The sequence below is a fragment of the Malaya genurostris genome, chromosome 1 (assembly GCF_030247185.1).
Source record: "Malaya genurostris strain Urasoe2022 chromosome 1, Malgen_1.1, whole genome shotgun sequence".
Classification (NCBI taxonomy): domain Eukaryota; kingdom Metazoa; phylum Arthropoda; class Insecta; order Diptera; family Culicidae; genus Malaya; species Malaya genurostris.
This window is the reverse complement of record NC_080570.1, coordinates 152,333,706-152,350,655: the sequence shown is the minus strand read 5'-3', so window position 1 is coordinate 152,350,655 and position 16,950 is coordinate 152,333,706. Positions and strand designations below refer to the sequence as shown.

Below are 16,950 nucleotides of genomic sequence, written 5' to 3'. Positions count from 1 at the left end.
TCTCAAATGTTAAACTAGAACTAGTCGATTTTGGGAGGAAAATATCCGGTTGATGCTTGAAATCTTCCGAACCAGTTGTATTTTACTACACTGACCAGCAATTGTACGGTAAGCTAAGAATCGGCTGCGAAGATTGTTGAACCAGAATAACCCATTTTCACTTTACGTGATTGGAATGTTGTTATACCGGAATCTTGTTCCCTACATGAATTCTCTTGTTGAGTGAGGAGGAATGAATATGTGGTGACAAACCCAATGTAATTTGCGTTTATATTTTCAAACTAGAAACAAAAGTGTTTTCAATTATTCCTAATTGAACGAAAATTAATTAATAATTTAATCTGAACTGCGCTCATCCTGAGTAAACACATCAGATGATACAGGGAAAGCAGAAACCGTCGTTTGGACGAATGAAATTCCGTTGAACGATTCCGGGAACGCGATAACCACGCAAAAGTTGGGTTTGCGTTGTAGACTGCCAGGGGGCCTAGGCTATCAAGAAGTACGGCCGTAGAACCCATGGGAACTCGGCCTCGGGTTTGTGCGATAACGGGCTTTCGTATTTCGTTCCACGTTTCCATGACAATCCCCGCCCGATTCCGGCCGAGATGGGGTTGTTGGCACACAAACAAGAGTGTTTAATCAGGCTCATCTGTTGAAGTGGGTGGCCACTCGAGGCAAGATTCGAAGATGAAAGTCACACAAAGGAAGAAGCGCGGCAGCTGCTACTACCGACAGTCAGAGACTCGGTTGTTCTCCTTTCTCCGCCTAAGAGAGACAGTTGTGCAACATGAGTTGCATAATTTCGCTGCGGGATAATGAAACATGTGCAAATATGGGAATTTGAAATATTCTCATCAGATGCATTCTCCTGGTTCTTGTGATAAGGAATTATGCCGGCATTATGTGTGTGCCTCGACGGCGGAACGACCTGCGTTCAAGGCGTTGTTGAGGGACACGGGTGACGGGATTCATTGCACTGTGTAATATTTTTCTCATAACCTGAAAATGATACAGTCAGCTGTAAACTACACACAGTTTCGTTGCATGAAAATGCAAATCGGCACCGGGAAAATTATAAACTGGCCGAACCGAATTGAATCAATTTTCCAGTAGCAGCATCAGCATCAAATGTGGTTACAACGTTTCGGACCGGGATCGGGACCAGGACCGGACACCGGAAATGAACCATCAACTCAATTTCCATCACAGGCTGTGCAATAAGAATGCTAATTAATCACCGGATGGGTGATCGACGGGAGCTTTTTTTCTTTATTTGTTCCTGGTTCGCCAGAGGGCGTTAGTCCAATCATTTGCATGCATTGGTCCGGGTGGGAGTGAGTGAGATAGCCACTTAATTGAGTTTTTCCCGAAAGCGGAGATTTACGCGCGGCGACATGTGAGCGCGGCCAACGTGAATTCTGAACGCAGAGACAGGTCAGATAGGAAATCCGATGGGGCGAAGGGTCACCCTAATTAAATGTGCTTGCCATGCAATAATGTTATATTATAATCATGTTTCATCAGCGCGTTTTATTAAATGAAAGGTAATTCGGAAAGTGTGTGTGTGTGTGTGTGTGTGTGTGTGAGAGAGAGAGAGAGAGAGAGAGAGAGAGAGAGAGAGAGAAAGAAAGAAAAACTCCAACATTTTTCGTTTTACACGTTTATATTTTCATGGTTTTTAAATAACATTTTAGTGATGAGGGTTGATGAGGAAAGCTTTATATATTCGTGAAAACTGCTGGCTGAAGCAACGATCACATTTTTTTTGCATCATTTCAACATTGTTAAGCTTGACTCAGGCAGTGTATTTCTTTCAATTTGAATTGATTGTTGAAAGCTTTTGTTTTTTTTTGTTTGTTTGAATTTCCATGTTGTTTCTATCATAATTACAATGAAACTAATCAACTAATTAAAAGTATAAAGTAAAAGTTGGTTGTGTTGTGTTTTTTTTTCATTCGTTAAAAGTTAGAATAATTCATATAAATAAAAGAGTTTAGGTAATCATCGTTTTTCTGAATCTCTACACACGACAAGGGATGAAAATATGCGCCAATCTTCTTTTTCTTTATGTTGCCGGCTGTGGTAGCTCTCTTAAGCGGTAGTTACTATAAATGTATAATTAATTACTAACTCTACTAGGGTCTTAAAAAAAACCGTATTCAAATGTGTGTAACTACAATCGTTGTTGTTGTTGTTTTGAATCAGCACACGCGCACATGAAATGGGTAGAACGGGATGGCGCTTGGCTGCACTTTACGTTTAATGTCTTAATTCTGTGCGGAACTCGTCAAGCTTTAAAATTTCAAATTTTAAACGTGCAAAAATAAACTGGGCCCGCAGGGCACCGTCTTTTTTTGCGACACAAAAAGTGGAATAAAAAACACTAGTCGATCGATTCTACTTTCGGGAACAAACTAATACAATAAAAACTCCGATGACGAAGGTTGGTTGGTTGATGGCCTTCAGCCGCGCATAAATCCAGTGGTGTTCGAACGGTTTCCTTGTCCTACGCAACGAAGTAAACGGCCTGCTGCGCTTTGTGAAAAAAAACAGCAAAATGGGATAGAAGAGAAAAAAAAAACATTTGAATTAGTACAACGGAATTGAACCGACGTTGCGGGAGCTGTTTCCCTGGCAACACGGAAACATTGACAATCGTGAAAGGGTTTTAAGAACTGTACTGTTGTGTGGTATTTGTATTTATCCTGTAAGGTTCCGTGTTTTTCTGTGGCTTTTCATTTTGAAAATGATTGTTGAATAGAAGAGTCTCCTCCGAAAAATTAGCTGAATGAAGGTAATTTTACAGTTTTCAGTGGTTTATTTACATGTCGATTCCATATCATTTCGAGATGTTCCATGATATTCCATTTTGTTTCTTATCATTCCACAACATTCCAAGGAAATCATAGCCCCGAGAGCTGTCAAGCAAATAAATAATTCATCGACAGATCCTTATGTCGTGTTCGCTTGATGCCAAACCTAACTCAGTTTTCACCCAAACTGCTGTCAAACCGTTTATTTGACGCTAGTTTCGAACCTAGTTTTAACGCTGTTGAATCGGGTCAGTTTCGAACCTGGTTTTTATATCAGGTTTGCTCAAACCCCCGTTGCTAAGTGCGAAATCAACAAAGTTTCGTTAAAAGTGTTTCATGAAACTACCCTGGGTCAGTTTCAGTTTTCTCAAGCGAAAACGACTAATGAAGTCACCGCGCAAGAACAAATCAATCGTCCTTCTGTGGTCCGACGAGAGAAGGGCTTGTCTACAAATCTCGGGTAATTTTTCAATCATTAATTATTCACTCTCTCTTTCGATTATTGTGATGTGATTAAAAAGATTTTCTTTGATATCACTATTCTGTTTGAAAGTCGAAAGTTTCGGGTATCATTTCATGCAAAGAGTTGAGTGATAAAAGTGGAAACCGCTTGGTAATTAATAGAAGAGAAAGTTAACAAAGAGAAACTGTCACTTGCTTATACGCCCTTTTGAAAAATTAACCGAGAAATGTCAACCTCTCTATGTTCACTTTCTCTTTCGATTATTACGGAGTCTTCACTTAAAATTCATAAAACTAAAAGTAAACAAAAAGAAACTGTCATTCACAGTTAGGCCCTTTTGTCATGGGACAATCGAAATGATTGCTTTACACGGTTAAAGTAAAATATCCATTTATGAGTACTACGAGTACCCATTTCCGACTTCAATTCGAGCTGTCAAAAGTAGGGTACTTATTGACATATCAAACTGGGTGAAATACTACCCATATCCATATGGCTGGTTAACTAAAAATGTTATGTTATGTTATTTCAGAAAGCGAGAGAACGGGTTTTTATAAATCATCAGAATGAGTGCATAATTTGCCTAGAAAAATGTACCAAACAAACTGATATTTTTTTCTTGACGATTCATAAAGCAGTGTGGAATTTCTAATTTTGCGTTTTTCAACAATGGCTATTTTCCTGAGATTGTAAGTAGAACCTAAGAGCAGGATTTTGAATACTTCTTGAGAAGCTCGTCGAACAGTTCATGAATTTTTCTTTAGAAGTTAGTTTTTTAGTAGTTACTTTAATCATTCGACCAACTTTCGAGTTGTTTTAGTTCTTCAAGCAATTTACCAAGCAGATTTTCCGCGCACTTGTTTCAAGCAGTTTTTGAACCAATTTATCGGGCTGTTTGTTCGAACTGTTATTTCGAATTTATCGGACAGTTTTTCAGGTAGCCTTTTTAGTAGTTTGTTTTTTAATCAGTTTTTTCGAGCAGTTTCTAAACCAGTTTATCAGGCACCTCCGAAGGCACATTTTCGGACATTATCGGAGAGCTTTTAAAGCAGCCTAACCGACAGATTATCGGACTGTTTAGCGAGTAGTGTTTTTTTTAGCAATTTTTACGAGCTGTTTGCTCGAACTTCATCGGACAGTTTTGAAAGCAATTTTTGAGCGGTTTTTAACTTAGATTATCGGGATGTTAATCGAGAAGTTTACCCTGCAGGTTCAAAAAGCAGTTATCGATCAGTTTATCAGGCGATTTTTAAACTATTTATCGACTAGTTTTCAAGCAGTTTATCGGACAGTTTTCGAAGTATAATAAATAAATAAACTGACCGGTTTTTGGAGTAGTTTATCGTGAAATTTAAATTTTGAAACATTCGGTCAGTTTTTAAGTAGTTTACAAACAATTGTACAAGCTGTGTTTCAATCATATTTGTCGAGCCGATTTGCCAGCAGTTTTTGAACCAGCTCATAAGGCAGCTTAACGAGCAGAGTATAGGGCTGTTTAGGGAGTAGTTTTAGCAGTTTTTAGAGCTCTGATCTCGAAGTTTATCGGGCAGCTTTTAAAGTAGTTCATCGGGTAGTTTTAAACATAGATAATCGGGTTGTTTGTTTGGAAGTTTATCCAGCAGTTTATTGGGAAGTTTATCTTGCAATTTATCGATCAGATCTCCGACTAGTTTTTAGCAGTTTTTTCAAGCTACTTTCCGAGTAGTTTGTTAAGCAGTTTATTGTAAGCATTTTTTAAATTTTCAAGCAGTTTTTAACGATGTTTATTAAGCAGCTTTTAAATCAGTTTATCGAGTAATTTATAGAGCAATTTAAAACAAAAACTATTTAGCGGGTAGTTTTAAGGCAGTTTATTGGGCTGTTTTTATAGCCACTTATCGGGTAGTTCTTTAAATAGTTTATCGAGCAGTTTTAGGACACAGAAACATTATATTAGGCTAATTATCGGAAATCGACAACTAGTTTTTAAGAAACCAGACAGTTTTTTAATTTAGTTTATCGAGCAGTTCATAGAACAGTTTTTCAAAACAAAATTATCGGGAATTTTCCAAACATTTATCAGGAAAGTTTTAAAAATTTTTAAAGCACATGATCAAGCAGTTCTTTCTTATATAGAAAGGTTTTTAAAGTAGATTATCGAGCAATTTTTAAAGCAATTTATTGGGAAATTTTAAAAGCATTTTATCGGTCAGAATTTAAAACATTTCATCGGCTATTTTCAAAGTATTTTATCAGGTAGTTTCAAAAACAGCTATTGGAGTAGTTTATCAGAAAGTATTGAAGGTCAGTTTAAAAAAAAAGTTTAACGAACAATTTATCGGATAGCTTTTAAAATATTTAATCAGGTACTTCAAAAGTATCGTGCAGTTCTTATAGTAGCTTATCGAGCAGTTTATCGGAAAATTCGTGGAGCATTTTATCGGTAAGACCTTGAAACATTTTATTGGGCTGATTATAGTAAAGTTCAATCTATATGATAGGTTTCAAAGCACTTTATCGAGAATTTTTCGAAGCATTTTTAAGCCAGTTCACCAAGCAGTTTTTCAAGCAGCTTATCAGGCAGTTTTTTAACTAGTTTATCGGGAAGATTTATTGGTCAGTTTTTAAAATAGTTTCTTAAACGGTATTACAGCAGATTTCGAGCAGTTTTTTAAAGAATTTTTGAGCAGTTACCAAGCAGCTAAAACAGTTTTTCAAGCAGTTTCTTCGATCAGTTGCTGGAAGCATTTTTTCCGAGTATGTGGAGCAGTGTTTCAAGTAGTTTTATCTTCTAGTTGCTCCTAATTATTTTCCTTTATCAAGCAACTTTTTACGTTTATTGAGCAAATAATCGAGTAGTTTTCCAAGCAGTTTATCACAGTTTGTATTTATAGTATAAGGGTTTTTCCAAGAATTTTTCCGAGCAGTTTTCAAACAGTTTCAAGCGGCCGTATTTTTTCATATTAAGCGAGCATATTTTTAAAAAGATTAGTATTTTAGTATATAAGCATTTTTTGAGCAGTATTTTTTCTTGTTTTTCGAGCAGCCTTATAAGTGGATTAAAAGAGCAGTTTTTAAAGCAGATTATCGGCCGATTCGAAAGTAGTTCATCGACTAATTCGGTCAATTTTCATAGCCACAGTTTTCTATTGAATTTTCAAGCTGCTTTTTCGATCAGGTGCTTCAAGCTGTTTGTCGGCAGAGCTTCATGTAATTTTTAAGAGCAGTTACTTCGAGCCGTGGAGTAGATTTCTGGGTGCATTATCGGTTAACTTTTAAATCCGATTATCGGGCAATTCGAAAGTAGTTAATCGAGCTTTTTATTGGGCAGTTTTTAAGAAATTTTTGAGTAGTTTGTCGAGTGGTTATTGTACATGTTTTTGAAAATTTTCGAGTATTTTCTTTCCAAGTTGTTTACAGATAGTTATTCGAGCAGTTTTCCGGGTAGTTTTCCAGTTAGTTTTTGATCAGTTTCTTTAAGGTATTTTGTGGGTAGTGCGTCAAGCTTCGATATAAGCTTCGAGCGGTTTATTTTAAATTTTTCTGGCAGCTTTTAACGATGTTTATTGGGCAACTTTACAATCGAACTATCGAATAGTTGAATTAGTAATTTATCGGGCATTTTTTAAAACTATTTATCGGGTAGTTTTAAAGCAATTAATAGAAAATTTATTAGGTATTTATCGGGCTGACTTCAAAGCATTTCAACGATCAGTTTTAGAGTATTGAATCGGGTCAATTTTGACAGCAGTTTATTTCGAGCAGTTTTAAAATATTCAATCAAGCCGTTTCTGAAGCAATTCACTGGGGAGATTTTGAAACATTTCAGCGGTCTGATTATCGGAACGTTTCAAAGCAATTAATTGTGCAGTTTTCAATGAAGTTCATCCGGTAATTCTTGAAGCAGTTTATCGAGCAGTTTATCGGGCAGATTTTAAAGTAGGTTATAGGACGATTTTGATGTAGTTTATCGGGAAGTTCTAAAAACATTTAATTGGGCAGTTTTCCAAGCAATTTGTCGGGAAGATTCTAACACATATAATCGTGCAATTTTGAAAGCATTGGGACGATTTTTTAAGTAGTTTATCGAGCAGTTTTAAAGCAGTCAATCGAGTATTTTTCGAAAAAATTTATCAGGAAGATTTTGAAATGTTTCATCGGGATGATCACCGGAAAGTTTTCAATCCAGTTTATCTAATTTTTGAGCTGTTTTTCGGGAAGTTTGTAAAACATTTTATCTAGCTGTTTATCGGAAAGTTTTAAGAACAATTTATCAAATAGTTGTTTCAGTATCGCGTAGTTTTTAATGTAGATTATTGAGCAGTTTATCGGACAGTTATAAAGGCAATTAATCGGGAAAATTTTATGGGGCTGATAGTCAGTTTTTAGGCCATTTTCCAGGTAGTTTTTGAAGCAGGTAATCGGAATTTTTTAAACAATTTATCGAGCACTTTTCAAAGCTTTTTATCGGACAGTTTATAAAGCAGATAATCGGGTAGTTTTTTAATTATTTTATTGAGTAGTTTATCGGGAAAATCTTCAAGCAGTTTATCGAGCATTTTTTTAGGCAGTTTAGCAATTTTAAAAGTAATTCATCGAGCAGTTTTTGAAGTAGTTAATCGAGCTGTTTTGGAATAATTTTTCGGAATGTTCTTAAATCATTTTATCGGCTGATTAAGGGAAAAGTTTAGGGGCATTTAACATTTGACATTTTAGATGCAGTTTACCGCAGTTCTTAAAGTAGTTTATCAGGAAGATTTTGAAACACTTTGTCGAGCTGATCATCGGTAAAGCCAGTTTACCGGGCAGTTTTTCAAGCAGTTTATCAGGTAGTGTTTCAAAGCATTGGGCAGCTTTTAACGTAGTTTAACGAGCGATTTATCGAGTAATTTAACGGACAGTTTTAAAGTATTTTATCGGTTATTTTCAAAAGCAGTTTATCGAACAGTTTGCCAGGCAGTATTTAAAGCAATGTATGGGAAAGTGTTGAAAACATTTTATCTGGTCGACCAAAGCAAAGTTTTAAAGCATTCAATTGAGCAAATTTAAAAGCAGTTTACCGGGGAACTTGTAGTAATTTATCGGAAATATTTATAAACATTTTTTACATTTTCTTTTTCTGTAAAACATTTTATCTGGCTTACTTTCAGAAAGTTTTAAAATTAGTTTACCGGGCAGTTATTCAGACACTTTTTGAAGCATCGAGCCTTTTTTAAAGTAGATTATCGAGCAGTTTATCGGGAAGTTTTTAAGTCAATTTAACTGGCAGTTTTTGTAGCAGCTATAGAAATAAGTTATCGGGAAGATTTTGAAACATTTGATCGGGCTGATTAACGGAAACTTGAAAGGCCTGTTTACTGGGCACTTTTTTAAGATGCTTGTCAGGTAGTTTTTAAAGCATTGGGCAGCTTCTAAAGTAGTTTATCGGACAGTTTTTAAAGTTCTTTAACGAGCATTGAAGCAAGTTTTGAAGCAGTTTATCTAGAAATTTATCAGAAAGTTTTTAAAGCAGTTCATCGGACAGCTTTTAAAGCAATTTATGGAAAAGTTTTGAAAACATTTTATCTAGTCGACTGATGCAAAGATTTAAAGCATTTTATCGATCAGTTATTGAAGCAGATTATCGAGCAGTTCAAAAGGAAGTCCCTGTAGTAATTTATCGGAAATATTTTGAAACTTTATCAGACAACTTTTGACGCATCGGGTCGTTTGTAAAGTAGATTATCGAGCATTTTACCGGACAATTTTTAAGGCAATTTATTGAAACATTTTATGAGACTAAAAGTCAGTTTTCGGAAAATTTTTAAAGTATTTTCCGAAGTATTTTCTTGAGTTGATAACCGGGCAGTTTTTAAAATAGTTTATCGAGTATGTTATTGGGCAGTTCATCAGAGTTATGAGTTGTGGAGCAAATCTTCGTTTTGCCTTACTAAAAATTCAAAGACATAAATTCATTAATAAGTGATTAGGTTTAGATCTTTCACAGATTATTCACTTTCTAAGTTGGAAATATTTCTACAACTCGATTGAGATAGGTATAACCATGTTTTCTTCAATTGCAGGAGATGAAAACCTCTAAATAATAGTGAACATGTCTTATTTCGCCTGCCATAAAATCTTAGGTGCTTTCTCAATCAGAGACGACAATATTGAACGAGTTAACGACACATCAGTTGGAAAGCTTTGATGCTCTGATTGGCCACTCAGAGGCAAAATTCAATCGGTATAAACACTGGTTTTAATATGTTCAAGTGTGTGTGTGGTTGTGGTAAGCAAATTCGGATCGAACATATTGAAGCATCATTATTTAAAAAAAAAAAAACAAAAGAAGACACTTACTTTTCCACCTCCGCCATGATTCCGTTTGCTTCCCGGTGCGAAGCTCGACACCCGAAACCCGACAATACTGTGAAGACGAAGACGAAGACGACACTCGAATAGCATTTGCGTTGGCGGTGATTGGTTTGTGTGTTTTGGAAGGAGAGTATGTGTGTGGTTGTTGTTTAGAATGTTTATGTGTTGATTGGTAGACACTCACACTATCCAGACGATTGGTTTGGACGAGACACACACACAAAGTTGCACTTTCACACACACACTGAGATGGAGCTGACAAACATAAACAAATAGACAGTTACTCAAGCGCCATTTGCAAACACTGTACTGTACTGGGTTGTGTGTGTGGTTTACAGATGGTTTTGTGTTGCTGATAGAAGATAAATATGTGTTTGTGTGTTTAGGTTTTGTTCTATTTTGCAGCGATGAAGTTGGTATAATTTTGACGGCCGCAGTCCGACTTGTAGGCGGCGGCAGCGACCGAATTTACTTGCGCTGATTCAGGCGAGATTGGCGTACTGTGGAAAAAGAATGAGGTGAATTAGATGACGTTTTGGAACGGATACTGGACAATGCAATTCGGTGCGGTAAGTACTGAAAATCACAAATGTTGCAGTTTATTCGTTGACAGTTGCTATACTATTATGTTCAGTTCGATTAGTTTCTGTTTTAAACACTCAATCATTAGTAGGTTCAATTGTTTACAACTTTGTTAGAAGTATTAGTCAATTCAATCAAATCAACAGAAATTAATTGGTCAGTTTCGATGGCATTCCGAGAACAAACGAATCACAGCTGACAACACGGCGCAAAGGAACGGAATGAAAAGGAACCGTGGCAGTGGCGTTATTTTCAAGTTGACAGAACAGAGGAAAAAAGCAGCAGGAACGGGGTGGCGTCAAAGCAAATCAAACCTCGTCAAAAGCACACAAATTTTGAAAGTACGAACTTTTTTCATCCTTTTATTTCAACGATTAGACGCAGGAGGGCTTCCATCTCCGTCCGGTCGAAACGGGAAACGGAATTCAGCCCGGCCGATGACTGCCTCAACTCTAGCATTTCATTTGAGAGCACAATAGAAATAAAATATCCCGGGACGGCAGACCGTTTTTCTGGGGAAGGGGGAGCGTGTATACACTTTACTTTTTTTTGGGCGAAAGAAATGACTTCAAACGATGATTAGGCGGAAACCTTCGCAGTAGTTCACAAAAATGCGGTCGATTGTTGACAGTTTGTTGAGTGTTGGTTGCTGAGACGACGATGAAACATGATGATGACGATGACGCTTCTGCTGCTACTTCGTTCCTCTCTTTCTTTCACTTTTTTTAGTCTATCAACTTAATTTTTTCCCCTACCGGCTAACTAACTTTTACAATTGTAGAGTAACAAAAAAAAAGACTTTAATTGCAACAAGTATCCCCTCTTTTTTTTCTGTATATCTCTCTCTTCGTACTTCGTACCTTCCTGATTAATTACACTGTATACACATTGAAGAAGGTAGCAACAAAAAAATAAAATAAAAACACTCGGCTACTTTGACAGATCGGCGTGATAAAAGTTTGAATTCCACGTTGTTGTTTTCGTTTTTGCTCAACTATCTCAAATTTTTAGATAATATTTACCCTTTTTCAATTTCCTACCCTCATCAGATAGAGAAAGAAACCAAAAAAAAAAAACACATTAGAAAACGATGCGAGCAACGAAACTTCCTGGTCTTTCGTTTCCAGTTCAATGATAAAACTGTTTTGCTTTTTGGCAGCAGATTTTACAAGGTAATCATACAATAAAAACACGACTCTCTATATTAAATAACGTTCTTAGCCACTCGGTACGGTGTTTTACGAGCTGTTACGAGAGGTCCGCAGCGGTTTCGGAGAAAAATAAATAAACGGTAGAAAAAAAAACTCGATTAATTAATGTCGTAATGAACAGAACAATTCGCATTGAACGACGCAACAATGCGAAGAAAGTATAGAACAAAGGAAAAAAAAAGCAAGAAGTAATATATGCAAAAGAATTGAGGAAACAGATCAAATCAAACAAAGGCAAATGACTGGTGGCAGGTGGATGAAACAGAGAAAAAGAGAGGGAGACCGAACACAGAATATTTGGACAGTACACACATGAATCATGTGAAGCAGAGTACGGTAGTCGTTGAAAGTGACAAGCCAAGTGCCCCAGAAGCACTTATTTTGTAAGACTTTACGGCGTGATTTTAGTTGTAGTGCGAGAGTGGGCAGTTGATCGAAGTTTTTCTTGGGAAAAAGTGTGAAGGCAATGCAACAATAGGATTGTATAGTCCTGCTGTGAAAATATGTACGACTAATGCAATTAATTCGGAAATGAATTTTTGATGGAAATTCTGGTTGTAAAAGTACAACTGCAAAAATGTTGGGTTTATTTGTGTAACTTATTACTTATCTCTGTTGGCAGTGTATTTGTTCACGTTTACTTCCGAATGCTGCATCAACACATCGGAATTGTTTTATTTCAAATTTGTGAATATGTTCGACACTTCCGGTGAAACCCTCAACGAGTGAACACGTCGTATCGTGTTAGTGCGGTGCAAATTCGAGTATTTCGCGAGAAAGAAAGGATTTTCATCCGTACTTCGGTGACTCCACGTTGTCACATAGCGAGGGTTTCACTTGTAGTCCAGTGAAAAGGAAGTCCATTGGACTATAAACGAAAACTAACTGGCAATATAGCTAAATCGCTGTGCCATCAATCGGCGTCATCTCAAGTGAGGTGACGCCACCAGAAGTGAAGAAGAAGAAGAATATGTTCGACACAAATGGAATCACACGTTTATTCCAAAGTCTAGAAGTAGGTTGTCAGTCCCGAATCCAAGTACAAAGCTCAGATCCAAAATCCTGGTTCCAAATTCAGGTCATCACTCCAGGTTCACAATTTTGGTCCAGAGTCCAGCTCCCAAGTTTAGAATTCTGGTCCAGAATTCAGGTCTAATATCCAAGTCCGAAATCCAGGTCAAAAATTCAGATCCAGATCCGAAATCCAGGTTCAGGTCTAGAGTTCAAGTCCAGAATCCAAGTGCAGAATCCAGCTCCATACTCCGGGTCTATAATTCAGGAACAGCCTTCAGGTGCCGAATCCAAGTACAGAATCCTGGTATAGAATACAGGACAAAATTAAGTCCTGATGCAGGTTCTAAAGTTAGGTCCAGAAATCATCATTCCAAGTTCAGAATTCAGGTCCAAAATTTAAATCTAACGTTCAGATTTCTGAACGAGAATCGTGCTCCACATCCCAAGTATAGAATTTCAGTTCAGAATTCAGATCCCGGTTCAAAACTCCGGCCTAGATTTCGGATTCTAGAACCAAAATCCTAGTTGAATATTCAAGTTCAAAATTCAGATCCAGTTTAAAAATCAAGGTTCATATCTAATGCTATGGTCCAGAAATTAGACCTTGATTGGTCTCAAAGTTAGGTCCAGAATCCCGACATAGAAAACGATTCTAGAAAGTTCGAACTCAGGTCCAGAATTCTTGCTTAGATCTAGAAATCTGGTCCAGAATCCAGCTCCAAATCCCAGGTCTAGAATTCTGGATAAGAATCCAGGTTGAATATCCAAGTTCAGAACTCAGACTCAGGTCCACAATGAAGGTTCAGGTCTAGAGCCAAGGTCCAGAATTCAATTACCGGTCTTAAATTCAGTAGCAGAAATTAAACCTTGATCGAGGTTCAAAAGCTCCAGAATCTTTGTATAGAAATCAATTTCAGAATCCAGTTCCAAAGTTCCATATTCTGCTCCAGAATCCAGGTTCACAATTCTGGCCTTGAATCCAAATACAAAACTCAGATCCGGAATCCAAAATAAAGGTTAACCCCTAGAGTAAATATTCGAAATCCAGGTCTATTATTCAGGAAAGGACTTCAAATAAAGCAGAAACCTACTAAGATCTAGAATTCAGATCCTGGTCCAAGGTCAAATTTTAGCTCTAGAATCTAGGTTCAGAATCTAAGTTCTGAACTTAGTTGCAGGATCGAGACCCTAAATTTAGTTCCTGAATTGAGGTCAAGAATGAAGACCTCGAATCTTGAAGTAGAATCTAAGGAACGAGTCCGGGTGCAGAATTCAAGTCCAGGACTTACGTGCTGATCTCCGGTTCAGAATTCAGGTCCAAAGTTCAGGACCAGAATCAAGGTCCAAAATCCAAATCTGTCTAGAAATCAGCTGCAGAATCCAGATCCAAAACCCAAGACTAGGTAGCTGGTCCCGAATCCATGGTTCGGAATTCCGGTCTAGAATCCTAGTTCAGAATCCAAAGACCAGAATCAAGGTCAAAATTAAGTAACAAAATCCAAGTCCAGACCAAAAGTCATGAAGCAGCATCTAAGTTCTGAGCCCAGGTTCAGCTTTTAACTCCAAAACCTAGGTCATAGTTCAGATTCTAAATTTACGGCTTGAACCCAAGTTCAGAACTCAGGTCCCGAATATAGTTGTAGAATTCTTGTCATCCAGGTCAAGGTCTTTTAACCAGATCCTGAATAAAGGATATAGAATCCAAACCCAGGTTCCGATCTAAGATCACAGTTCAGGTCAAGAATGTAGATAGAAAATCAAGATCTAGATCAAAAATCGAAACTCAGACCCACAATTCAGGATCAGAATCCAGGTTCGAATTCAGGTCCAGAATTCAGGTTCATAATCCAGGAACAGAGTTTATGTCTAGAATGCAGATTCATGAATTGAGCCTCTAGACCTAGAAATCAGCCCAGAATCTAGTTACAGATCCCAGGTCTTCAACGCAGCTACAAAATTCAGATCCAGGTCCAAAATCAAGGTTCGGATCCAAAGTTCCAGAATCTAGGTTCAAATTCAAATCCATAATCAAGGTCTAGAATTCAGGAACAAAATCCAGATACCGAATCCATGTACAGAATCCAAGTCTAGATTGTAGGTCCATAAATTATTCCTGAACCCAGGTTCAAAAGTTAGACTCAGAATCCTGCTCTGGAAATTTCAGAATCCACCTGCACCAGAGTTCAGATCCCAGTCCAGATCTCAGATCCAAAATTCTGATTCAGAATCCAGCTCTACAATCCAAGTTCGAAATTCAGGTCCAACATCAAAGTCCAGAATCCAGATCTAGAATTCAGCCGAAGTTTAGATCCAGAGTTCAGATTCATGTTCAGAACTTGGATCCAAAATCGAGATCAAGAATGCAATGGTCCCAAATTCTGGAGTAGAATCTAGACACCGAATCCATCTGTAGAATTTAATTCCAGGACTCAGATCCAGAGTTCTGATTCGATTACAGATCCATAATCCATCTAGATTCAGGGATTAGACCTAGATCCATGTTCAAAAGAAAGTCTACGCTCTAGAAATCAGTCCAGGTCCAGGTGCAAAAATCGGATCCAGGTCCAAAGCTCCAAAATCCAGATTCGAATTTAAGTCCATAATCAAGGTCTAGAATTCAGTTTCAGAATCCAGGTTCGAAATCTAGGTCTAGATTGCAGTTCCAAAATCCTGCACTATAACCGAACTCGGTTCTCAGCTTCAGAATCCAAGTGGAAAATTCAGGTCCAATATCAAGATTCAGATCTAGAGTTCAGGTACAGAATCCAAATACCAAATCCAGGTCTAGGATTCATATCCTGATCCAAAGTCAAAGCTTAGATCCAGAATCCAAGCTCAGCATTCTGTTCCAGAAACCAGGTCCAAAATCTAGCTCCAGAACGCAGGTTCCGAATTCTGAAGCAGAATCACGGTACCGAATCCAGCTGCTGAATTTAAGTTCAAGATCCAGGACCTGATTTCAGACCCAAATTCAGAATTAAGGTCCTGAATCTAGGTCTTGAAGTGAGTTGCAGAATTCTGGTCAGGTCAGGTCATCCAAGCACAGAAGTCAAATCTAGAATCGAGGTATAAAATTCACATCAATGTCAAAAATCTAGGTTCAGGTAAAGAATCCTAGTCAAGAGTTCAGGATAGAAATCCAGCTCCAAGATCCAACTATAGAATTCAGATCCAGGATCCAGGCCTCGAATCTAGATTCAAGATTCAGATCCAGGTCCAAAATCAAGGTTCAGGTCCTGGGCCAAGGTCAAAATTAAGATGCACAATTTAGATTCAGAATCCATGTTTAGAACTTAGGTCCGGAATTCTGGCCCAAAATCTAGCTCAAGAATGCAGATTCTGAACCCTGAAGCAGAATCCAGGTACCGAATCCAGCTGCAGAATACATTCCCAAGACGCAGGCCCAGTTTTCAGGTCCAGAATTAAGGTTCGAATTCCGGTCCATAATCCAGGAACAGAATCCAACGTCAAGTTCAGAACACAAGTCCAATATCTAGGTAGAAAATTCAGTTCCAGAATCCAGGTCGAAAATTTGGCTCCAGAATCCAGGTCCAAAATCTATGTCAAAAACGTAGGTCTCGAATTCTGATGCAGAAACTAGATTCAAAATTCAAGTGCAGGATTTAGGTTCAGATTTTAGGTTCAAATTTTAGGTCTAGATTCCAGGTTCTATACTGAATTCCAGAGTACAGATCGTAAATTTTGGACCCGAAGTCATCTCCAGAACTCTGGTCATCCAATATAATTGCAGATCAACTGCTTTCAATCAAATACTCGAAAATGGCAGTTATGTTTCGTACAATGGTGTAAATTTCCTGGTATTGGCCCTGAAAATGACATTTTTGTGTTCGAGTTAAGCTCGAACTTCCAAATACATTAGCTCGTACCTAAAATGTCATTTTCAGGGCCAATATTAACCATGAAATTTACACCATTGTACGAAATACAACGATCATATGATCTAAAAAGCAAAGAAAATCTGGGCTCTGGATGACCAGAGTTCTGGAATACATTAACTTATAGCTTTTTTCGAATACATTAGCTCGTACGCAAAAACAGGTCTTTTCCAGGGTCAATTTCAACCATGAGATATGAATATTTGATATTCGAATATTTGATTTTCACTTGTGAACATTTGGGCAAAATTGATTTTTTTCTCGAATGATTTTTTCCATTTTTTTTTCACTCCATTAGTTTGCGGTCAGCTCCGCCTTTGTCTTGTAAGTGTGCATGGATGGAAATATCAGTGTGGAAATCGTTTCCTGAAATTCTTCCGTTTCGCTGATGGTTTTAATCTGTGATTACATAAAACGACAGACGACATTTAGTTACCCCTTTCGCATCTTAGAAAAAGGTACCTCAAATTGTTAACCAACGAAGAAATGACAACAATGATCCAGGAATTTTCGCCGATGGAATCTAGTATTGATTTTCTGACATTTCTTTGCACCCTTTAACCTGGTCATGAACGTAATTATTTGATGGTAAAAATGTTTCGATTGTCTGTTTTAATCATACTAGCGACAGTCCG

At 37.5% G+C, this 16,950-nt stretch overlaps 1 protein-coding gene across 18 annotated transcripts in view; it reads right to left on the bottom strand.

Moving 5' to 3' along the window:
- Positions 1-1,647: 1,647 nt before the first annotated feature.
- Positions 1,648-16,950, bottom strand: part of LOC131426206 (tropomodulin) — a 147,466-nt gene continuing 132,163 nt past the window's right edge. For 13 of the 18 annotated variants that reach the window (XM_058588769.1, XM_058588766.1, XM_058588765.1 and 10 more), the window contains 3 exons: positions 10,544-11,439; positions 9,598-10,112; positions 1,648-2,533 (listed from right to left, as the gene is read on the bottom strand). Coding sequence is in view for 4 of the 18 variants with exons in the window: in XM_058588779.1 (XP_058444762.1) it covers positions 11,399-11,439 (41 nt within the window). In the remaining 14 variants the exon portion in view is untranslated. The remainder of the gene's footprint in view (positions 2,534-9,597; positions 10,113-10,543; positions 11,440-16,950) is intronic. The other 5 variants (XM_058588768.1, XM_058588773.1, XM_058588777.1 and 2 more) reach the window with 2 other exon arrangements.